At 39.9% G+C, this 25,534-nt stretch overlaps 2 protein-coding genes and 1 pseudogene across 2 annotated transcripts in view; all 3 read left to right on the forward strand.

The window, feature by feature from the left end:
* Positions 1-8,573, forward strand: part of LOC134676359 (uncharacterized) — a 43,358-nt gene extending 34,785 nt beyond the window's left edge. Inside the window, exons 9-14 of the mRNA XM_063534717.1 lie at positions 753-922; positions 2,557-2,809; positions 3,080-3,231; positions 5,702-5,861; positions 6,857-6,960; positions 7,782-8,573. Of these exons, the coding sequence (XP_063390787.1) occupies positions 753-922; positions 2,557-2,809; positions 3,080-3,231; positions 5,702-5,861; positions 6,857-6,960; positions 7,782-7,851 (909 nt within the window). The 3' untranslated portion in view covers positions 7,852-8,573. The remainder of the gene's footprint in view (positions 1-752; positions 923-2,556; positions 2,810-3,079; positions 3,232-5,701; positions 5,862-6,856; positions 6,961-7,781) is intronic.
* Positions 1-25,534, forward strand: part of LOC134676373 (uncharacterized) — a 250,632-nt gene that overhangs the window by 25,978 nt on the left and 199,120 nt on the right. The window lies entirely within an intron of this gene.
* The window catches only part of LOC134676360 (uncharacterized), a 36,701-nt pseudogene continuing 35,985 nt past the window's right edge, over positions 24,819-25,534 (forward strand).

Consider the following 25,534-nt stretch of genomic DNA (forward strand, 5'->3'; position numbering starts at 1 on the left):
AAGGAAAAAACGTGCCTCGGAAATCAAGAAAAAGTCATTCTCGGATAGATGGCGCACACACCTTTAGCCTATCCTCGGCTAGATGGCGTGACGACACCGTTTCATATTTAACAATTTTAACACATAGATATCAGTGAATGAACATGGATCAAAATGATATAAAAATAATAAAATCACTTATCCATACATATACATTTTTTTGATAATTTTATACGTTTTCATTTTGAGTTTTAGTCGTGTGTCGATAGATGGCAGTAAATGTACTGTGACTACAAAATTTACAATGACCCCTCTATACTATTTATTCTTTTTTTTTTTATTATGAATGGGCTTACTCATGGCCACAGACTAGCCGAGGCGTAGACGTGGCCTAGGATGGAGCTCGCCCAGAAGGTGCCTGTTCACTCTTGATTTGAAGGTTGCCGGGTTATAAGAACACGGAAATATAGACGCCGGCAGGGAATTCCATTCCTTGGCAGTGCGCATAAGGAAAGTAGAAGCAAAGCGCTTCGTGCGAATTGGTGGAATATCTACCAAGTAAGGATGGAAACCGGCCGTGCGTCTAAAAGTCCGATGGTAGAATGGGGACGGTGGAATAAGCTCGTGTAGCTCTTGGGCACACTCCCCGAAGTGCAACCTGTAGAATACCGACAGGCTGGCGACTTTCCGCCGATGGGCCAAAGACTGAAGCTTAGCCGTTAGCTTCTTTACTATTATTTATTCTGTGATACAAGCAAATTATTCCCTTCTAGTTTTTGGAGTTGGGCGGGAAGCGTTTCATCTTCACATTCATCGCGGACATCACGCACGACGACTTCAACCTTATTCAGAACGCCGACGACGACACCGCTGCGTTGCTGCGCAGCCTCATGGCCGGGGCCGAGGATACGCTCATAGTCGTCATGGGAGACCACGGACCTAGGTACCTTTTAAAATTGTTGAATAATAGTCTAATAAAACATGGTCTTCTCTTCCCAGAGTGACACAAGCCTACGTCACAATAACATGGCCGCTATACACGCCACGGTGTAACATGAGGAAACCGAATAATTTTAACCACGCATTTCTGAGGTCAAAAGAAGTAAAAAATGTGATATGAGTTTAGGTCAATTTCGCCAAAAAAAAACTTTTTTTGTTGTTTTGTTTTTTCCATTTTTTTAATGTATTTGTACATAAAAAATAAATGTTATTGGTAAACTTGTCACTTAAAATTGATTTTTAAATTTTTTTTTCGTAAAACCTACTTTTTGCAGTGTTACTTGTCACTTTTTTACTACGTCCCATAGCAGCAACATCACCATCAAAAAGGCCTTTTACTCTATGTAACAATAAAAAATTGTTTTTTTTTTAATTAAAAATATCTCTGAAACTAGGCGAATTTCAAAAAAGTTTAGAGGACATTTTTGTCTCTAAATATGACCAGGAATACGCTGTTAAAATTATTCGGTTTACTCATGTTACACCGTGTATATACTATAGCGCTATCGCATATTATCATATAGCGCTGTCGCATGATGACGTATGACGTAGGCTTGTGTCAGTCACGTGACCGCGAAAAGACGGGAATAGAGTACCAGGCGGAGTATATTATTATACTATGTGTTGAATTAAGATTTTGTACTTATACCAAACTGCAATTGGGTAGTTTTAATGTATGGGCTCCCAACTCAACTATAATATTTATTTCGAAATGGTTAAGTCAACTATAATGAAATTGACCAATCACAGCTCGCCGCGGTCAAGACGACGACGTAGGTTGTATAGTAGAAACAATTTCTTCATAAGTTAGAAACGCGCATGTGACACCCTTAATATAGCAACATCCATAGACTACGAAAACCACTTAACGTTGCTTGTTAGTCTCCATAGGCTACGGAGGCTAAAAAAAAACTGTCTAAAAATTTAATTTAGTGCGGAGCAAGTACCAGGGCCTCATGAGTTACGAGAAGGTGTCGTTGACCAGCGCGTACGAGTATGAAGGTATCGCGGCTGCTCGCGTATTTTAGCTGTATACTTTTGGTTTGTGTACCTATATGATTCTACTAGGTTAAAGTATTATTTTTGTTGACTCGTAGAAAAAGTATTGAATACAGGGTGCTTCCTGTAACAGGAGCAATAAATTAAACTAAAGGCTGTACTCCTCAAACTGACCAATATTTATTCAGCAACTTTTAAATATTTTGAATCCTTTAGATTTCCTCTTTTTCATAGAAAATAAATATTGCCTTCAATGTATGCTGACATCAGTGTGTTTGACGTTACTTGTCACGCATTTAATATAACAAAATTTGCAATACATTGCGTCTTAGAATAAACTTTAAAGTGTAATAAAAATCAAAACAACTTGTTTTCAAAAGTTGCTTAAGTTGTTGTTGTTGGTCAGTTTGAGGAGTACAGCCTACAGTTTAATTTATTGCTCCCGTTACGGTAAACACACTGTACAATAGTGATATAATCAAGCTTTTAAGTCGAGTACCGTGTTTCGACAACGAAGCTTGCCGAGTCGCCTAAGTGAGGTACGAGATTGAAAAGCTTGATTATAGTATTGTTTCCCAGATACGCGAACGTCCGCGACACCCTGCAAGGCAAGTTAGAAGAGCGTTTGCCTCTGCTGGCGCTCCGCCTGCCCGGGCGCCTGGCGCGCGCGCGGCCGCGGGCGCAGCGCGCGCTGCTCGCCAACAAGCGCGCGCTCACCACGCCGCACGACCTGCACGCCACTATACTGGACGTGCTGGATATGAGGCAGCACTGGAACCCGTACAAGGTGCCGGGGGCGGATCATACTAGAGGCTTAACCTTGTTGGAACCGGTAAGTCTATAGGGGAACTTTATTTTCAACACAACAGCTCGGAAAGGCTTCCTTTGCACTTCAAAAACTGATAGCAAAGTAGCATTTTATTCACATGTGAGGCAAAATAATCAAATGCAAATTTTGCGTTGTTTTCTTACGTTTGCTGGTAGGATTGACTTTTAAATTATGAATATTATGATTTTGGATGATAAATATTTTATAACATTCATTTGGATTTGATTAAGTTTGATTTTGTTTGATATTTTACATTTAATATACTTTCTTCAGATCCCTCGCAACCGGTCGTGCAGCGAGGCAGGCATCGAGCCGCACTGGTGCGCTTGTCTCGCGTGGCAAAACGTCTCCACGGATGACCCGTTCTACCAAAAGACTGCACAAGCGCTCCTCGACTACATCAACTCGCTCGTAGCCACTGTCGGGTAAGTGCGAGGCATCGAGCGCTGGTGTTGCCTCGCGTGGCAAAACGTCTCCACGGATGACCCGTTCTACCAAAAGACTGCACGAGCGCTCCTCGACTACATCAACTCGCTCGTAGCCACTGTCGGGTAAGTGCGAGGCGTCGAGCACTGGTGTTGCCTCGCGTGGCAAAACGTCTCCACGGATGACCCGTTCTACCAGAGGACTGCACAAGCGCTCCTCGACTACATCAACTCGCTCGTAGCCACTGTCGGGTAAGTGCGAGGCATCGAGCGCTGGTGTTGCCTCGCGTGGCAAAACGTCTCCACGGATGACCCGTACTACCAAAAGACTGCACAAGTGCTCCTCGACTACATCAACTCGCTCGTAGCCACTGTCGGGTAAGTGCGAAGCATCGAGCACTGGTGTTGCCTCGCGTGGCAAAACGTCTCCACGGATGACCCGTACTACCAAAAGACTGCACAAGCGCTCCTCGACTACATCAACTCGCTCGTAGCCACTGTCGGGTAAGTTCGAGGCATCGAGCACTGGTGTTGCCTCGCGTGGCAAAACGTCTCCACGGATGACCCGTACTACCAAAAAACTGCACAAGCGCTCCTCGACTACATCAACTCGCTCGTAGCCACTGTCGGGTAAGTGCGAGGCATCGAGCACTGGTGTTGCCTCTCGTGGCAAAACGTCTCCACGGATGACCCGTACTACCAAAAGACTGCACAAGCGCTCCTCGACTACATCATCTCGCTCGTAGCCACTGTCGGGTAAGTGCAAGGCATCGAGCACTGGTGTTGCCTCGCGTGGCAAAACGTCTCCACGGATGACCCGTACTACCAAAAGACTGCACAAGCGCTCCTCGACTACATCAACTCGCTCGTAGCCACTGTCGGGTAAGTGCGAGGCATCGAGCACTGGTGTTGCCTCGCGTGGCAAAACGTCTCCACGGATGACCCGTACTACCAAAAGACTGCACAAGCGCTCCTCGACTACATCATCTCGCTCGTAGCCACTGTCGGGTAAGTGCGAGGCATCGAGCACTGGTGTTGCCTCGCGTGGCAAAACGTCTCCACGGATGACCCGTACTACCAAAAGACTGCACAAGCGCTCCTCGACTACATCAACTCGCTCGTAGCCACTGTCGGGTAAGTGCGAGGCATCGAGCACTGGTGTTGCCTCGCGTGGCAAAACGTCTCCACGGATGACCCGTACTACCAAAAGACTGCACAAGCGCTCCTCGACTACATCAACTCGCTCATAGCCACTGTCGGGTAAGTGCGAGGCATCGAGCACTGGTGTTGCCTCGCGTGGCAAAACGAGTCCACGGATGACCCATTCTACCAGAAGACTGCACAAGCGCTACTTGACTACATCAACTCACTCGTAGCCACTGTCGGGTAAGTGCGAGGCATCGAGCACTGGTGTTGCCTCGCGTGGCAAAACGTCTCCACGGATGACCCGTACTACCAAAAGACTGCACAAGCGCTACTTGACTACATCAACTCGCTCGTAGCCACTGTCGGGTAAGTGCGAGGCATCGAGCACTGGTGTTGCCTCGCGTGGAAAAACGTCTCCACGGATGACCCGTACTACCAAAAGACTGCACAAGCGCTCCTCGACTACATCAACTCGCTCGTAGCCACTGTCGGGTAAGTGCGAGGCATCGAGCACTGGTGTTGCCTCGCGTGGCAAAACGTGTCCACGGATGACCCGTTCTACCAAAAGACTGCACAAGCGCTCCTCGACTACATCAACTCGCTCGTAGCCACTGTCGGGTAAGTGCGAGGCATCGAGCACTGGTGTTGCCTCGCGTGGCAAAACGTCTCCACGGATGACCCGTACTACCAAAAGACTGCACAAGCGCTACTTGACTACATCAACTCGCTCGTAGACACTGTCGGGTAAGTGCGAGGCATCGAGCACTGGTGTTGCCTCGCGTGGAAAAACGTCTCCACGGATGACCCGTACTACCAAAAGACTGCACAAGCGCTCCTCGACTACATCAACTCGCTCGTAGCCACTGTCGGGTAAGTGCGAGGCATCGAGCGCTGGTGTTGCCTCGCGTGGCAAAACGTGTCCACGGATGACCCGTACTACCAAAAGACTGCACAAGCGCTCCTCGACTACATCAACTCGCTCGTAGCCACTGTCGGGTAAGTGCGAGGCACCGAGCACTGGTGTTGCCTCGCATGGCAAAACGTCTCCACGGATGACCCATTCTATCTTCATTTTCATTTCATGTTTTAATTTCATTTCAATTTTTAATTTCAAATCAATTTCATTTCAATTTCCTTTCAATTTCATTTCAATTTCGTTTCAATTTCACTTCAATTTCATTTCAATTTCATTTCAATTTCGTTTCAGTTTCATTTTAATTTCACTTCAATTTCATTTCAATTTCCTTTCAATTTCATTTCAATTTCGTTTCAGTTTCATTTTAATTTCTTTCCAATTTCATTTCATTAATGATATTGTTTCCAGGGAGCTGTGCGTGCCGCGGACGCTGACCGCGACGTCGTGGGTCCTCCGGCAGCGCGCCAACAGCCGGCTCCTGGCGTTCAAGAACGCACGTGACGCGGACGGTTACGTGGGACACTTCGACGGGAAAACTAAAGTGGCCAATGAGAACTATCAAGTTAAGGTGCGTTTCATGTTTTAATGTTTATTTGGGCACAAACGGTACATGTTTTTTATAACTAACAGGCGTGGCTCAGTCCGCGATTTCGTCGCTTTGCTTTGCTTTGCTTTACATCCGTTCGACCCCAATTTTGGGGAAAGCCATAAGCCGCGCGTGGCGCTGTCGCCACCTAGCGGCCATATCTGTCCTGATCGTAACAGACGCGTTTTGTTAGAGAGTGAGTTTTCTGTACCTATTACTATTATTTAATCTGTGGTCTTACTCTATAGGGGCTATTCATAAATTACGTCATTTCAAATTGGGGGGGGGTCTGGCCATCGGATGACGGTAGCATGATGTAGGAGGAGAAACGGGGTCATTCGAAGCATGATTTTTGGATGATTGTAGGGGGGGGGGGGGTCAAAAATCCTCAAAAATCGATGACGTAATTTATGGACAGCCCCATACCTCGTTTTTTTAGCATTAGAAAAAAGGTAAACAATCTTGATGTGTCTTTTAATTGAAAAACACATTTTAAAAATAAGTTACGGCAAATATGTAGCAATTATGAATCTTAATACAATCATTTATATTCTTCTGCTTTCATAAGTAATAGTTACTGATTTATAAAAAGCGTTTTTCAATTGAAAGACATGTCAAGATCGCTTACCTTCTTGCAAGTTCTTTCCAATGCTAAAAAAAACGAACTATAGTACTATTATTTATTCTCTTACTCTATAGTCCGTTTTTTTTAGCATTAGAAAGAACTTCGCAGAAGTAAGCGTGTGGTTCCAAATCCAGCACTTTTAGCGGTAGTAATTTGAAGTAAATTATATGTATTGACCGTGTTACATTAGATAATTCAATAATTATTAACAATTAAAGAGCCTGATAATAACTGCACGCTTGCTTCTGTGGAGTTCTTTCTAATGCTAAAAAAAACGAACTATAGAGTCGGTAGTGCTGCACTCTGGCGGCAGAACATTGCAGTAATATCCCCTATTGGTGTGTGCTTACAGATAGCAGTGGGCCCGGGACACGGGATCTATGAGGCGTCGATGACGTATCTGGTCAACGAAGACAAATTCATGATACACACGAGGGACATATCGAGGACCAACGCGTAAGGGCTCGTCCATTGATTTCGTGATACAATATTGGACATCGATTTATTAGACCAGCGGTCGGCAACCTTTTAGAAATAGAAATAGAAAATATTTATTTGGCGTTAAAACAGACATTAGATAAGTACAACATAAAGGTAACAATACAGTAAACATACTTAACATATATACACCAAATAGGATGCCGCTCAGCATAAGCAGGGTCTGTAAGACACTGCGCTGGTTTTCAGGGCACCCAAAATTAAAAACTAAAACTTAAAACTAATAACTTTTAGGGGCCACATAGTAGTTCGCGGGCCGCCAGTTGCCGACCGCTGTATATAGTAGACAGTGTGTATATAGTATACACACCTTTTGTCATAGGAAAGATAGGTCGTTACGTACTGTCACACTTGGCATGCACCCCCCTCTTACCCCCGTTTCTGTTACGTAATATGTGGATGAACCCAAAATATAAAATTAGACGCTCTGTGTGCTGTAGACCTCGCATAACTTAAAACTGAATGTATGTGTCGCTCCGCCATTTTGAATGTTTTTCAAAAACTGAATAGTCAAAAAATGTATTTAACCTTTTAAACGCTAAACGCATCCATTTGCCGTGCCACTGACGTCACGGGGGTAAAATTTAGTTTTGTGAATAAATAATGCCAACCTAAAAGTGGGGTGTTTTTCAATAGATTTTCATCAAAAAACGATCGACGTCAAATGCCGTCTTTGGCGTCGTTGTCACGATTTTGCGTTGACGTCAATTGCCGTCTGTGGCGTTCAAAAGGTTAATCATCGAAACTGCCCAGTGACTAATGTTGTCCTTGTCTAACAGTTACAGGAGTGAGCCGGACTGCATCAGCAAAACGCATCCGCACCTGAACCCCTACTGCTACTGCCGCTGACATCCGCCTATAGGGCGGGAGATACTTTAGTCCCAGTTTCGTAACCTTTGGTAACTAGTTACGAATTAGGAACTAATCCTGTTTGTAACTACTGACATCGATGAATAACTGTGAATAGGGCGAGAGATACTTTAGGCCCAGTTGCGGTAGTTTCGTAACCTTTGGTAACTAGTTACGAATTAGAAACTAATCCAGTTCGTAACTACTGACATCGATGAATACTATGAATAGGGCGGGAGATACTTTAGTCCCAGTTGCGGTAGTTTCGTAACCTTTGGTCACTAGTTACGAATTAGGAACTAATCCAGTTCGTAACTACTGACATCGATGAATACTATGAATAGGGTGGGAGATACTTTAGTCCCAGTTGCGGTAGTTTCGTAACCTTTGGTCACTAGTTACGAATTAGGAACTAATCCAGTTCGTAACTACTGACATCGATGAATACTATGAATAGGGCGGGAGATACTTTAGTCCCAGTTTCGTAACCTTTTGTAACTAGTTACGAATTAGGAACTAATCCAGCTCGTAACTACTGACATCGATGAATATTATGAATAGGGCGGGAGATACTTTAGTCCCAGTTTCGTAACCTTTGGTAACTAGTTACGAATTAGGAACTAATCCAGTTTGTAACTACTGACATTGATGAATAGGACGAAAGATACTTTAGTCCCAGTTTCGTAACCTTTTGTAACTAGTTAGGGCTTGTGCACAAATCACGCGAGGTTCGATAGGGGGTGGGGGATCACGAAAAAATGGATCACGTTGAGGGAGGGGGGGTATAAGAAAACCTCACGTGTATTTTTCTACAGTGAACGAAACTATGAAAAAACACCTAAATACCACGTGAGTAGATACTTTTTCTCGGTTTCGTTAAACATAAATCTTTACTCTGCACTTCAAAATAGCGAGTCTATTTAACGAAAATCGAAAAATAAACACGATTTTCCATATAGAATACTCCCAATTTTCCCATTAATAATTTGAGCCTTTCCGTATAGTAAATTAGGATTAATTGAGAAGAAAAAATGCCGGTATTATATTACTTTTTTTTTCGTTCTTTGGTTTATTATTTCATTTTTGATGGGTCAATCTACTGACATCGATGTTACCTAAATACATGATTCGGTACGGAAAGAGCATAAAATAATAAATAATATTGGGCTATTTTGGGATTTCAAAAAAAACCGGACAAGTCGAGTGGGATTCGCCCACCGAGGATTCCGTACTTTTTACTATTTGTTGTTAAAGCGGCAACAGAAATACCCCAAGTAACACACAAGCAGGATAATAGAGTAAAATTATCATCTTATTCAAATTAAGATTGCATAAATTTTGTGTATATGCGGTGGAAATTACTAAATTCGGAATAAGAAAATATGTGGGCCTAGTGGGGCCTTTATACCAATAAATGCTGAATAAATTTTGCATAGTATCGGTTTTGCATGTTAAAGCTGAATAATACTTATTTCTTACACAGTTACTTAGACATTATTCAGCTTAAAGCATTTGTGGTTACTAAAAGCTGCATAATAGCAGCATTAGCAGCAATTAGCTGTATATATTCTGTGTTGTATGATTTTAAGCAGACAATATTAAGAAAAATGTGATAGTGGCTACTAAATGCTGAAAAGAAGCGTCGGTGAAGACTTTCAACTGTATAAAAGCGGTTGCAGTTTCTGTTTTAACGCTAGTTTTTGAATAAAGGTGGACGCTATTACTGGAAGCTGTAATAAAATCCACATATTATTTGTTATTCAGTAGCTGCATATATGAGTTAATTATGGCTTTTATTGACATAACGTCTGAATAATAAATACTAAAACAACACTTATAGATAAGTTATAGCGATTTTAGTACACATATACTATATTTTCTTGCTAAAAGCTGCAAAATGAACGCAATGAGAAGCGCTATTCAAACTACTGCTTAGTATCAACAAGTGCGCAGTGGAGAGGGTTCCGTAGCTTTATACACGGTCAACAGTGCTACTTGAGTCTGATTGCTTTGAGCTTGAGCGTGTTTTTATTTTATTTTGAACGCATCAAGAATAAATTAGTGTTGAGTCGCTCACTCGTGAAGCACCTCATTTGTACCGCTCATTTTGTTAATTTGTCGCAGTACTTCATACCGCAAAAATGTCTTACATCACACCTCTATTCATTTTACTCATTTACTCGCGCGCATCACAAACACCTCTTGCCACACAAATCATTCACACACTTCAAATTTAAAAAAACTCTTATCCTTTCAATTTCACTCGCGACCCTGAAAACTCATACGCTACTCATAACCTCGCAAAAGAGTCCCTGGATCGCGCGAGGCGCTCGAGGTGCTCACCCCTCACCCGCTCGCCGACACTCGAAACTCAAATGAAGAAACGAGTAATGGACGTAATGGTCCACACTGTCAACTGCCGAACTACAAACCTTATTGCAACGACAAAAGGTCCACCGAGAAAAGCGTTGAGTTTGTACCGCTCACCGGCTCTTTGTGACATGAATACCTCAAAATGAATCAACGAATTAGAAATATCCAAAGAGGGAGTGAGACAGACACGCGCCGTACTTCAATATCGCCTCGCGTCACCACCGAAAATACGTTAAAAATTAAACACGAAAGACAACAAGCGTAAGCGCTGCAAGCTTTCATACATCTTACGCCTTTTTGATCCTAACTTACGTGTCAAAATGGCGCGATAAATCAATCTTCAAAACGAATTTCGACGTGTTGCTTCTCTGTCGCACTCGTAAATTCGTACGTAAGTGTGACAGGGAGGCAACATGACGAACTTGGTTCGCGGTACGCCCTCTGTATACCAGGCGGGCATTTACGAAGCTTGGTTAGAAACAGAAATCCTTTAAGTGACTAAAATATTATTGAAATATAATACGGTAGCGTACACAATTTATGATAATTTCAATAAGTTTCAAGTTTATTAAATGAAAAGTAAGTATAATTTGCATAGGTAAAATAAACATGTAGATGTAAATTATACCGATTTGAATTTGCAATACTTTTTATTAACATTCTTTGTAAACGTCTTCGAACTGACAAGTTATGATTATGACATATTTATATTTATTTTGTCCGTACTTCGTTCTAGTTCTCTAGAGCTAATTTTAGTTCTCTAATACCTAATACCTAGTAATAATTCTTATAATCATAACAAAATATGGACATAGTTTTCGCCAGTAAATATACCCGCGGATCTTCCTTGGTGCCTTTTGCATGAAAAAATGAAGTGTAAATGTAGACGGTGCGGCCGGCTCGAATGGTGCTTTGTTTATGTTTATTATCATATTGATGATATTACTGTTAAATTATAGGTGGTAAGTTAGTCACTTCTATATAATAATGATTGTGAAAATATTGAATTTGTTCTCCTTAGTTTGTTAAAAATTGTGGTAGTTTTATGGTTAATAGGTACTTATGAAATATATCACTACATATTATAAAACAAAGTCCCCCGCCGCGTCTGTCTGTTTGTGGGTTTGTTTGTATGTTCGCGATAAACTTAAAAACTACTGGACGGATTTTCATGTGGTTTTCACCTATCAAAAGAGTGATTCTTGAGGAAGGTTTAGGTGTATAATTTGCTAACCCGTGCGAAGCCGGGGCGGGTCGCTAGTGATTATTATACTTAAAATTATATCAAGTAGCAAGGAGGAGGTCTAAACAATCTAACAATAAAAAAGAGCTACATTAGAACAAGTTTCATAAAAGCAGCAAATTAAGTTAGGTACTTTATGTTCTTAGTTTGATTCTAAAATTATCTTTCTCCTAAAAGTTCTATTCTTAACCTCCAGAATTGCACTCCAATGAAATATTACTACTTATTTATTTATAAAGGAAGTGATGAATACATAAATATGTATATACATTAAATATTTTTGTTGCCGTTGGAGTTAATGGAATAGTCAACGCTGAAAATATGCTAGTACCTCACCTCATTTGAAGTAAGACATTGTAACACCTCATTTTAGAAAATGAGGTACTCATACAAACTCATTTTAAATTGATGTCCTACCCATCACTAGAATAAATACGCATATTCTTTAAACCAACCATTATTTAAAAAATCGAGGTTTAGTTTTCGTAACAATTCTCTTCGATTGGTTATTTTACACAAGATGCATAGTCCTTTTAATTAGAGATGCACCGGATATCCGGTTACTATCCGGCCTATCCGGCCACTATTTTACTATCCGGCCGGACACCGGATAGTGACCTTCTATTCGGCCGGATACCGGATAGTAACATTGCATGATTTCGGAGTAAACAAATTGGATTTAAGAAACAGACATGGTCGTAATCGTACTTGTTTATTATTTTAAAACAATTTAATTATTCCACTGACTTGCACGCGCACTCATTTCGAACCTAGAAATGAGTCCGCGCGAACGTTTACTAGGAAACAGGTCAAACCTGCAGAATGCGCACCTGAAAAACCGAAATGTAGGTATAGTTCCGCCGGCCGAATATCCGGCGGCCGGATACCGGATATTCGGCCAGTGTCCAGGCCGGATATCCGGAATCCGGCCAAACAACTATCCGTTGCATCTCTACTTTTAATGACGTAAAACAATTGCTAGTTACCATCGTAAACACTGTTAACTGACCATTTTCATACCTTACTGCAACGAGATAAAGTTTACCAATGGCCATTTAAGGTTGTTGTTAGTTGGCAAACAATGTGTCAAATGCCAGTTATTCATATTGTTGCATTAAAAAGTTGTAGACTGGACTGGGTATGAGAAAAATAAAATAATCACCCTCATAGCGAAATCGATTCTCCTGTCGATTTTGAACAGACTGTTTTTAGTTTTCAAGTGGGTCTACTCATACCCATCCCACACTGTACTCGTACTCATACCTAAACAATACTGCCCATATCAAACTATACTTAATTGTACTCATACCCGTGATACCCGCTGCTAATATGAATGAATGATATACCCTCACCTTCGCACCTATACCATATTCATATTCATACCATACTCGTAACCATACCACTCATACTATATACATCTTCGTACTCACGTCGTACATCTTTGCGTTACCTTTACCTACTACATATTTGTCGGAACAAATAACGGAAAAAATAACTGTGTAAACTGCCGTGCCCCCAGATTTATCATATAACTTATATATTATATCGCGTTTATAATATTAGTGGGAAGTAGGATTGAATATTGCCCGTGTTACATACCTATAATGTTTTATCATCAAAGTAGTGAGGATCTATGTGGTTTTTACTATTTGTGTATAGAACCCTAATAGGCTTTAAGATTGAGAAAACAATTACTATTATACTGATGTTATTCAAAACTTGTTGTGTTAAGACCATTATTATCTAACATGTTGCTTAGTAACGCGAATAATGTGAATGCTTATTCAGAAATTAGCACAATAATAGCTGTGGCAGCAGCTTATATTCAGCACAGTCGGACGCCATTACGGTTGCTCACTTTCTAACCTCTACAATTATATAGGAATTGAAAATGAACTGAAAAACCCATTTTATTCATTTATAAAACTAGTTTTATCGTAGCATAACTTGTTAAAGTACATTTTCTATCACTAAAACATCTAAACAAAGCAGAAAAATTACAAATTTAAATGTGGAGTAGTAAATTTTCTATATTTACTTTTGAAACGGTGCATTATTTACGTGGCGCTTTAAAATTTTAAATAAAATGCATATATATATTAACAGTAAAGTCGCATGCGCAATGAAATTGAAGTTATGTAAACATCAAATAAATATATGGGTGATGTCCTCCTTATTTTGTAAGTTTTCACTGCAGAAACTACACTTTGACACGAGTTCACAAATTAAAATGGAAGACAAATCATTGATTTAACACAAATATCTGAATACATTTTCTGTAAAAGTGCACTTTGGAACCAAAAGCTTCATAACGTGTGAATAACTGATTCATTGTGTACAAAGCTGGATAACTTTGGTTTAAAAGCGGTATATAAGCTTTTGACAGCCTCTATACAAGTGTTATTCAGCGATTCAATGTGTGGGCATACACTTATATAGCTATTACATTACTGTTATTCAGAAATAAGCGGCGTGGGCAATGCCCACTTTGCGCCCAAACCTTCTGTATAACGTCTGTATAACGCTTATTCAGCTGTTATACAGCTACCTTATTCAGCATTAAGTACGGCATGCTCTATTATTCAAACAATATTCAGCTACGTTGTGTTACTTGGGACATCATCTGTGAAAATTTCAACTGTCTAGCTATCACGGTTCGTGAGATACAGCCAGGTGACAGACGGACGGACAGCGGAGTCTTAGTAATAGGGTCCCGTTTTACCATTTGGGTACGGAACCCTAGAATCCGGTTCCGAACCCTGGGATTAATTTAGTTTGTTTGAGAAATCAACGAGACATAGGAAATTGTACTTCACTGAATGGTTCATGAAAAGTTCTGATTAGATTGAACCGATGTGAACAGTCGACATCGAAGATATTTTTACATTTTTCGCCTTATTACAAAGGAGTAAGGTGCAAAAGTTTAAACATATCTTTGACCTCGTCTGTACATTGTAATGCACACTGGGCCTTGCGAGGATAGACTCAATATTCTTGTTTCTTACATCCATACCGTTAGGATAAATAAATACTAAATAATACTAATATCTAATACTCTACGCACAAATGAATCTTCTCAATTTAGATAATTTATAATTTTTTATTTTTTATTATAAGAATATACATTTATTATTAAATATTCAAACGTTTACCCTTATTCATAAAATTTAGGAAATAGTGATGTACCGACTATTGATTTGGCCGACTAGCCGACTAATCGGCGCTCGGATGGCCGATTAGTCGGCCAGATCATTAGTTTGGTCTAAGTTTGGTTCAAATGCACTAAAAAAACAATCGTTTTACTCTATTCGTTGCGCTATTTAACATTTATTATATTATTTTATTTTTATGCGTTATTTTTAGTAACTCTAAAAAATAAAATAGAATAAATAAATAAGTGTTCCGTGAACAAAGTTTTGCACGTAACACTAAAAATCCTAAAACTATATCTCATATGACGACCGGACAGTCGGACATAAGAAAGCGACCACACTGTCAATAATTTCAAATAAAAGTTTTCGTAAGAAAGTTAAATAGGAATTTGGCTTTTTGCCGACTAATCGGCCATATTTGCCGACTAATCGCCGACTACAGATGATGCCGGATAGTCGGCTTTCGCGACTAGTCGGTACATCCCTATTAGGAAACCTTTGTATTAATACAATAGGGAATTTTACGCACAACTCTGAGACAGATGAAGAAATTTCACACCCAGATTTCCTTACACATTTGGTAACAAAAAAAGGAATGTTTCATAGAAACTTTGTGGGATATTTTGGGAAATATGGTGGAAGTTGTTCAGCTTCATGTACTTTACTAGCATACCAATTTTTATAGAAATCTAAGATGTGATCGAAATGTTCAGAATTTTTGAGGAATGCTCTTGTATGGCTGGGCCTTATATTCTTCTGCTTTCATAAGTAATAGTTACTGATTAAAAAAAAGCGTTTTTCAATTAAAAGACATGTCAAGATCGCTTACCTTCTTTCAAGTTCTTTCTAATGCTAAAAAAACGAACTATAGTGTGTTTCAGCAAGAACTATAAAAAACCCTCTTTGGCTTAAAAAGTCACTCTTGTCTGCATCATACCTTATAATGTTTTATTATTTAGTTATTAGTCTAATGTTTTAACACTTTGTGTCACAAATTTTTATTAATTATACAATTTTTAGCAGGGCTCTGAACCGGTATTGAAATACCTGTTAATATCGTTCCAAAACCGTTACATTATTTCGTTCACTAAAAAACCGGTTAATTGATGGAACGCAATATAACAAATTTCGTTCTGTCTCCTAACCGGTAAGAAGAGGGAACGGAACTTTATGGTTTGCAGGGAACGATAAAATACCGGTTACTCTTGGCTTTCGGAGACTCTCGGTTAAACTCGTTGTCATATGTGAAAGAGATAGCAATATTTACTCGTTCTATCTCGCTTCGATTTTTTCAATTTAACCGGTTAATTACCTTTAACCGTAACCTTTTAACCTTTGTGTAACCTTTTTTGTTTTCTCTTTGTTCGATTTGTTGCTGTAAGTTTTGTTGCGACAATAAATGACTTTTTTTTTTTTAATTTCGTTCCTTGAGAACGAAATGAGAACGTATATAGCATAAACCGTTATCTTTTTTTTTTTATGAATGGGCTTACTCTTGGCCACAGACTAGCCGAGGCGTAGACGTGGCCTACGATGGAGCGAGCTCGCCCAGAAGGTGCCTGTTCACTCTTGATTTGAAGGTTGCCGGGTTATAAGAACACGGAAATATAGACGCCGGCAAGGAATTCCATTCATCTCAATTCATGGAATTATCTCAGAAGAACAGTTGTTTAACCGGTAACAGCAAACGGAAACGAAATCCTTTTCGTTCCCGGGCGAATGAACGAAACCGGTTTGACAAATGAGAACGGTTTCCGAGCCCTGATTTTTAGTAATAAAAGCGTGCAGTAGTGTATGGCTTATGATGACTAAAATGAGGGAAAACAATTTTTAGTCAATTTTGAAGGGGACGTATGTAAATAGGTGGTTGGTATAGATGACCACCAGGACGAAAAGAATTAAGTTATAGTTCGTAGTTTCGTAACTGAGCCCGAGCTAATCCTATTGTCTATTGTTAAGTAAAACCGCTCGTGCCACGTGCCACAACCACCTGCATAAAAACCTGCGTAATTCGGTTACCGAGTGCCGGCGAGTCGAACCACAAAACCAGTCTAAAATGTGTCATCGAGATGCGTAACAAAGGCGCGTTATCGGAGAGCGCAACTACACTGGTTTTTTGAGCGTTGGACTAGCCCGCGCTCAGGTGCCAAGTAGAATGAGTATGACCCTTTTTTGCAGGTAAGTAGCACGTGCGGTTTTACTTAACAATAGACAATAGGATTAGCCATCAGGCTCTCTTTGAAAGCTACGCACTATACTTAAGATACGCTCTGTGTACTTGAAGTCACATTTATGTCTAGAGTTAGACAAAGATAAGTCTGCAACGATTTTGATAGCACACGCAGTGCAAGTGTTATTTTAAACGTCAAACTTCTATGAAATTATTATTTTTCTCTTGGTATATATTTCTATTTGATTTAATTAATAATAATTTGTAGTAAAAGAATATCTGGGCTGTAACCGCGAAAATCGAAGTTCGCAAATTGCGGGCATTTTTCTCTGTCACTCTAATTACGCCTTCATTGGAGTAAAAGAGAAAGATCCCCGCAATTTGCGAATTTCGGTTTTCGCGGTAGCCGCTCTGCTACCATATAAAATACCAAATGGAATTTCTTAAAATAAATCTAGTCATAAAGTATAAGGAATCCCATAGATTCCTTTAGATTTTAAGTCCCTTTTGTTCTCTTTTTTTACAATACATATAGTGCTCCATTACGACACCCTGTGCTATAATAAGCACATTACGTAACTACGTCGAAAACTTAAAGGGGCGTATGTACAGTCAGCAGCAGAAATTGCTAAGCGGGCGAGGTGTTCAAAATGATCTTGACACGACTTTATTCTTAAGAGAATAAGAGCGTAATTATGAACATACACCTAAGGCCAAAAGTATGGAAACAAGCTTATATTTTGATTTCATATTATTCATTGACGATTTGAAAACAATATGGTAAAATTTTATTAATAATAGAACATGTGAATAGTAAATAACTCAAAGGCTGGCTATGATAGAGAGGAGTGTTTTTGTATGGTGTCCATAGAGAAATAAGCCCTTTTGAAAAGACTGTCCTCAACTATCATCTTTGTCCTAACTTTTTTAGGGTTCCGTACCCAAAGGGTAAAACGGGACCCTATAACTAAGACTTCGCTGTCCGTCCGTCCGTCCGTCCGTCCGTCCGTCCGTCCGTCTGTCTGTCACCAGGCTGTATCTCACGAACCGTGATAGCTAGACAGTTGAAATTTTCACAGATGATGTATTTCTGTTGCCGCTATAACAACAAATACTAAAAACAGAATAAAATAAAGATTTAAATGGGGCTGCCATACAACAAACGTGATTTTTGACCAAAGTTAAGCAACGTCGGGAGTGGTCAGTACTTGGATGGGTGACCGTTGTTTTTTTGCTTTTTTTGTTTTTTTTTGCATTGTGGTACGGAACCCTTCGTGCGCGAGTCCGACTCGCACTTGCCCGGTTTTTTTTTATCTTTTCGACGATATTTTAGGATATTTAAACGTGTAGCGGGAATTTTTAATATTTTGGTGTTGCCCAATGAAAATTTTAGGATGCAAATATACAACAAAGATATAGTTCGTCTTTTTTAGCATTAGAAAGAACTTGCAAGAAGGTAAGCGATCTTGACATGTCTTTTAATTGAAAAACGCTTTTTAAAAATCAAAAACTATTACATATGAAAATAGAAAAATATAAATGATCGTATTAGATTCATAATTGTTACATATTTGCCGTAACTTATTTTTAAAATGTGTTTTTCAATTAAAAGACACATCAAGATTGTTTACCAAATTACTAATGCTAAAAAAAATGAAGTATAGATACAAACGTTGTTTCCATACTTTTTCCATACTTGGGTGAAGCAACTTCTGCTGCTGACTGTATTGCAAAACGTTGTACGATAGACGTGCGAACAGGTAATTCGCAACTCGTGTCGATGTAAAACACTCCCTACGGTCCTGTTTCAATTTATCGCCACCCGTTGCGAATTTTCTACTTTTCGCACATGTATCGTATATGACTAATATATCATACTGATAATATGAATTATTTAAGGCGTGAAAGGGACTGGTGTATCGTTCGTGCTTGCTCTAAAGAGTACATGAATGGGAATGATAATAATATAAGCTAAGGTTTTGTATTTTCTCATGAAAATAACTCGTAATATATGAATCTGTCTTTGTTTGTAAATATATGAATAAATATAGTAAAGAAAATATGTGTTTTATTATTAACTTAAAATACTAAGCGATTACGGTACGAGGTACGAGTAAAGCATTATGTGCGATTGCCAAGTCATTATATGTATTAAAAATTACAGATATCTTATTGATACGGTTTAACACCCCCTGGCACTGATTAAAATAACCGACTTGGTTTCACATAACATCTCAAAACTTTTTTGTATTAGAAGAATTGCATTGCGAGACTTGCATCTTTTTACATGTAATGTTTTTGATGGGATATATTTATAGTTGGTCAAGCAGATCTTGTCAGTAGAAAACGGCGGCAAATTTAAAAAATGTAGGCGCGAAGGGTTATTGTCCCATAGAAAATTTAAATCTACTGACAAGATTTGCTTGACCAAGTTTATAAAGATGGTCAAGCAAATCTTGTCAGTAGAAAAAGGCGCGAAATTCAAATTTTCTATGAGACGATATCCCTTCGCGCCTACATTTTTCAAATTTCCCGCCTTTTTCTACTGACAAGATCTGCTTGACCAACTTTATTTTATCTTCGTGATATTTAGAGAACTGGCCGCAAACAAAAACTCATAATCCGGTGGCACAGCTGTCATAGCGATAGATAACTAAAAATGCAAAGTAAAAATGTATAAAAAGTCAATCCTCCCGCACTGTCAGGTAAATATTATCTGGAATTTTTGATTTGATTTATATTTACTTTGTTATAATAGCAATTAATATGGTATGGTAGTATTTTGTGAATAGTAACCACACACCACCACACACCATCACACACACACCAATCAAAGTACATGGTACATTCAATTACTTTTATTATACAGAGCGCGGCGCGCTCATTCTTTCTTCCGTACTATTATACCAGGCGTGGCTAAATAGTGATAACCGATTATGTGGTTTGCTCGAACGCAGCCCTACGGTGGTGTCAATGCTGAATACACTGGGCGCGACCCGGACTGTCAGACGAGGATCGACCGCCATTACTGCGTCGGAGTGTGATTTACTTGAAGCTACGCCTGTTTTCCGTGTTTTATGTATTAAATCCTTTATTTAATGATGTATGGTGTTTTCTCTCCTAACAATAGCTACCTGTAGCAAAGCGCCGAAATCGCGGAGTGAGCCACGCGTGGTATATAGCACGGAAGAAAAAATGAGAAAGTACATTCGTTCCACACCAATTTTGGTGGCTAGCCATAAGCCGCGCGTGGCGCTGTCGCCACCTAGCGGCCATATCTGTCCTGATCGTAACAGACGCGTTTTGTTAGAGAGTGAGTATTTTGTACCTAGTACTATTATTTATTCTGTGCTTCCGTGCTGTACTCCAAGCTCTTACGCTACAACCCAACTTACCAAACAGTAACCTTCGTAACTACCTACTAAATGTTACTGGTTCAAGGTTAATACCTACTCTACTGCTCCTACTGGAAGGGGTCATCCATTAATTACGTCACACCAATTTCTAGGTTTTTTGACCCCTCCCCCCCCCCCTTGTCACACTTGGTCACATTTGGCAAACCCCTCCCCCCTAGTGTGACGTCACATTTTTTCTACGAAATCGCCAAATCGAATTAAGTAAGTACCTAAGTATTATTAATATTTTATCAAAATATTTTTGACGATATAAATATTAGTAATTTTATAACCCAAAACTGCTTTGGAAAGAAAATTAAACGATTAAAAACTATTTTCGTTTTAAAAACTTGTTATTTAAATGTACAGCGAACTAAATAATTTAAATAAATTTTCGGTTACTGATGAAGTTAAAGTGACATCACAAAGTTTGTGTCTCCCCCATGTCACAATATGTCACATTTTCTTGACCCCCTCCCTCCCCCTAAACGTGTGACGTAATTAATGGATGACCCCGAAGTTCCACGAGCGGGTTGGGGCCTTCACAAGTTCACATGCACTTTTGAATTTCATCGCGGATGTATGCGAGTTTCCTCACTATATTCCTGAGTCCGGCAAATCAATGTCGTCAGTAAAAAAATCGTGTGAATTTTTTATGGTTCACAGACCCTACGCGCCTACATTTTACAAACTTGCCGCCTTTTTAACAAGCTTTTATTAGGTCGACCTGTATGTAACTAACTATGTAATGGAATCTTAGGTAACTAATTTAACCATCTTCCAAGGATCATAGCATCATGAAAATTGGCAGCTGTATGTATTTCTGATGACAATACAATAATATGGTACTGTCAAACTGATCTATGATGGAGACAGGAGGTGGCCATAGGAACGTCAACATGTATGTAACTATGTAATGGAATCTAAGGTAACTAATTTAACCATCTTCCAAGGATCGTAGCGTTATGAAAATTGGCAGCTGTATGTAGTTCTGATGACAATACAATAATATGGTACTTTCGAACTGATCTGATGATGGAGACAGGAGGTGGCCATAGGAACTCTGTGATGACACAACGCAACCTACTAATTGCGTTAGGGGTTTTTAGAATTGTCTCGATGAGTATTAGTTGTCTGTCGTAAGAAAAGTACAGTCAGCGATAAAAGCTTGTAACAAAAATGGAATTTTTGCCAAAAACTTATTACTGACGGAAATGGCTTGCTAACCTATAACCTCCTAAGTCCCAGAGGCCTTTATAATTTATCTAAGGGTTTAATCCAAATCAGATCCAACTGGAATTTCGAATTAAAATGGAATATAAGAAGGTTCCAAATTCAAAACTGCAGTAATGACAAGGGGGACTCAGGACACAGAAGAAATAATAGTACTACCGTACAGAAAGGACACTTCCTACAAACCCGAAGTTTGACAGCGGTTCAGGGTCGAATCATGCTGGCGCTTTCTAATATATGACCCTATTATCCTTAGAGGATATAACCAACGGACAGTGGCGGATTTCCCATAAGGCACAGTAGGCCCGGGCCTAGGGCGGCAAAATATTACGGGCGGCAAATTGTGACAAAAAAATTCGCTGATGATAACAAAAAATAACTCAAAGTTAGGCCAGGCAACGAATTCTCAAAAAAGGTACATATAGAGGGAAATGCATGAAACACAATTTTAATTTGACTTCGTACCTAACTTTATTTATCTAGCAGGTGAACATATCAAAAGACCCCGGTCGTAGTCCTTGAGCCGGGGGAAGAAAGGAGTTTGAAGGTCACATTTTTCGGTTTTTCGCTTATACATATCTCGAAAACTATGCGTTCTAACGACATGCTCATTATACAAAATGAAAGCGGGTAAAATTTGCTACAAGCTACAAGTTTTTTGATATCTTGAGGGCCCCGTTTTTAGGGTTCCGTACCTCAAAAGGAAAAAAACAGAACCATTATAGGATCACTCGTGCGTCTGGCTGTCCGTGTGTCACAGCCTATTTTCTCCGAAACTACTGGACCAATTAAGTTGAAATTTGGCACACATATGTATGTTTGTGACCCAAAGATGGACGTGTAACGTTAATAAATGAATTTTAAATATGGAGGCCATTTTTGGGGGGTAAATGAGAAACTCAAAAATTAAAGTTTTTAAAACTATATCGTGTTACATATCAAATCAAGGAGCTCATTGTAAGAATCTCAAATATATATATTTTTTTCATAATTTTAGGATAAATAGTTTAGCAGTTATTCAAGAAAATAGGCAAAAAATGACCACTCCCCTCCCCTCTTATCTCTGAAAGTACTGGGTCTAAAGACCTACTAATTTGTCCTTTAAACTTCTCTGGAATTCGCTGGAGGCCAAAAGAAGAGAAAAAAAAATTATATGAGTGTTTATAGGTATAGCAAAAAAAATGTTTTTCTTGTTTCTTTTTTAGATTTTTTGAATGTTTTTGTAGGTACATTAAAAGTCAATGCTATTGGTAAAACTGGTAAGTATTTGCTTATTTTTTTCGCAAAACCTATGTTCCCATGATCATATCACAAGGACGTATAGTTTCTGAGATGTACCTAGCAATGCACGCACGAGAACTTTCCAAAGTTGCGAAACTTTCCACATGAGAAATTCTCGGTAACTTCTGAGAATGTTCTCGAGAACGAGAATTTATTTATTTATTTGGTGGGGGGTGCTCGACCAAATGTCATAGAGGGACCCTGACAGTTTTTAACGCCGCCCTTTTTTTTCAATATGGCCGACTTTTTTTTTTAACTTTTTTAATTTTGTCCTAGCGCGCTGAAATTTTGGTCACGGAATCTCGGGGTCCCCTAGATACTTATGAAAAAATTTTTTTTGGAAAAATGCTACTATTGCGGGAAAACTGGCCACTTTTATTTTGTATGGCAACTTTTAAACGGTGCGTGATAGGTGGGGGGTGCTCGACCAAATGTCATAGAGGGCCCCGAGACAAAACAATCTGCATAAAAAAAAAATGGCCGACTTTTTTTTTAATTTTTTTCAAGTTGGTCCGAGCGCGCTGAGATTTGGCATGGCGGGAGATAGAGGCCTCTAGATTCTAATGAAACAAAAAAAAAATTTTGGAAAATATTGTCGAAAGTCGAAATGTTCTCTGATATACAGTGAGAATTTAAGCAACTTATTGGTAAATTTATCACATCAACAAAATAGCTAACTCTAATAGACAAAAATATATGCATAATAACATTTAGTTTTAAGTTATGCCTATTTAAACTTTATTTCAAGTATATTCTCTTATTTAAACAATAATTTCCATGTTGCAGGAATGTTCTGAGAACATTCTCGAGAACGTTTCCGCTTTTTGGGAATGTTCTGCAATTTGTACATTGCTAGATATAAGTACCTAATAAGCGGAAAACCGAAAAATGTGACCTTCAAACCAAACTCGATCCCCTACCCCCGCTCAAGGGGACTTTTGATATGTTCACCTCCTAAAGAGTCCAAATAAAGTTACTAAGTTAAAAATGTGTCCCAAGCATTTCCCTCTATACTTTTTCGTTGCCTGACCTAAATGTAGTCAATATGATGGGCGATGCTGAGAAAGGGGCGGCTACAAGGCCTGGGGCCTAGGGCGGCAAAGACTGCAAATCCGCCACTGCCAACGGAGACGCCATGTGTAAAATTTTCGGTACAAAATAGTCTGCCGTTTTTTGCGGGGGAGGGGCACATCAAATGTATATAGGTACGTCAGTCCATACATATGGTTGACATGTGGTTGACCATTGGCCGCCTATTTTCGACAGAGGGGAACGCCTGTTAATGGCGGCTCCATTGTTAATTACTCCGAGCTATTATCCCATCACTATCCCTTTCGGCTATTTAGGGTTGTCAAAATTCAAGTGATTATCTTATCTGTGGTCGTGCACGCAAAAGGAAGTCAAGTGGTGCCAACCCTAATAATTGCTCGGAGCAATGCTGAGCCGAACGGAGCCGAGTTCGACCGAAGTCAGGAGTGTCTCCCCACTGCTCAGGAGGATATATGTGACGTTCCACGAGAAAAGGTACCTTATGGCGGTCGGTGCTTAGGGGTCATCCATTAATTACATCACACATTTAGGGGGAGGGAGGGGGTCAAGAAAATGTGACATATTGTGACATGGGGGAGGGGGGAGACACAAACTTTGTGACGTCACTTTAACTTCAAAAGTAACCGAAAATTTATTTAAATGATTTTATTCGCTGTACATTTAAATAACAAGTTTTTAAAACGATATTCGTTTTTATTCGTTTAATTTTCTTTCCTAAAGTTTTGGGTTATAAAATTACTAATATTTATAATTTATATCGTCAAAAATGTTTTTATAAAATATTAATAATACTTAGGTACTTAATTCGATTTGGCGATTTCGTAGAAAAAATGTGACGTCACACTAGGGGGGAGGGGTTTGCCAAATGTGACCAAGTGTGACAAGGAGGGGGGAGGGGTCAAAAAACCTAGAAATTCGTGTGACGTAATTAATGGATGACCCCTTACGTCACGTAGCACCGCATTCGTATTGGAGCGTCGTTAATAATAGCGTAAGCGCCGACCGCCATAAGGTACCTTTATCCGTGGAACGTCACATATATATAATATTTGTACCGAATTGATTCACAGATGGCGCTGCTGACTAAACGCTGGTGCCGCCGCCGCAAAGCGGCCGTCGCGGTGGTTATCGCGTCCCTGTGCGCGTTATACTACGTGTATTCACCTACTGTGTACACAGACCAGGAAATTACTAGGAGGTAAAGGCCCCCGTACACAGTGGCTAACGATGGGCCATGCCAAGCCACGGCCATGGGGTGACTGTGTAATCGGCTCCTCTACACGATGGGCCAGCGCCGGCCACTCCAAGGGACGCAGCCATGCGGTAGAATGAGATAGCAATATCACCTGCTCCCTCTAACGCATAAATCCGTCGCTTGGAGTGGCCGGCGCTGGCCCATCGTGTGGAGGAGACATACTTAATACCACAGGCCACGGTACGCCACGATTCCCATACGATTGCTTTGTGTACAGGGGGCTATGGTATGCAATGGCGGACAACTGCCGTCAGTTGTCAGCCGTGGTGAGCAATCGGGGAGTTGTCGGTTTTTTGGCACACTTCAAAGGAATCGTGGCGCTTCAAAGGGGCTATTCATAAATTACGTCATTTCAATTTAGGGGGGGGGGGGTCTGGGCATCGGATGACGGTAGCATGAAGTTGAAGGAAATGGGGTCATTTGAAGCATGATTTTTGGATGATTATAGGGGAGGGGGGGTCAAAAATCGTCAAAAATCGATGACGTAATTTATGGACAGCCCCAAAGGAATCGTGGCGTACCGTGGCCTGT

Source organism: Cydia fagiglandana, chromosome 24, assembly GCF_963556715.1.
Source record: "Cydia fagiglandana chromosome 24, ilCydFagi1.1, whole genome shotgun sequence".
Lineage (NCBI taxonomy): Eukaryota > Metazoa > Arthropoda > Insecta > Lepidoptera > Tortricidae > Cydia > Cydia fagiglandana.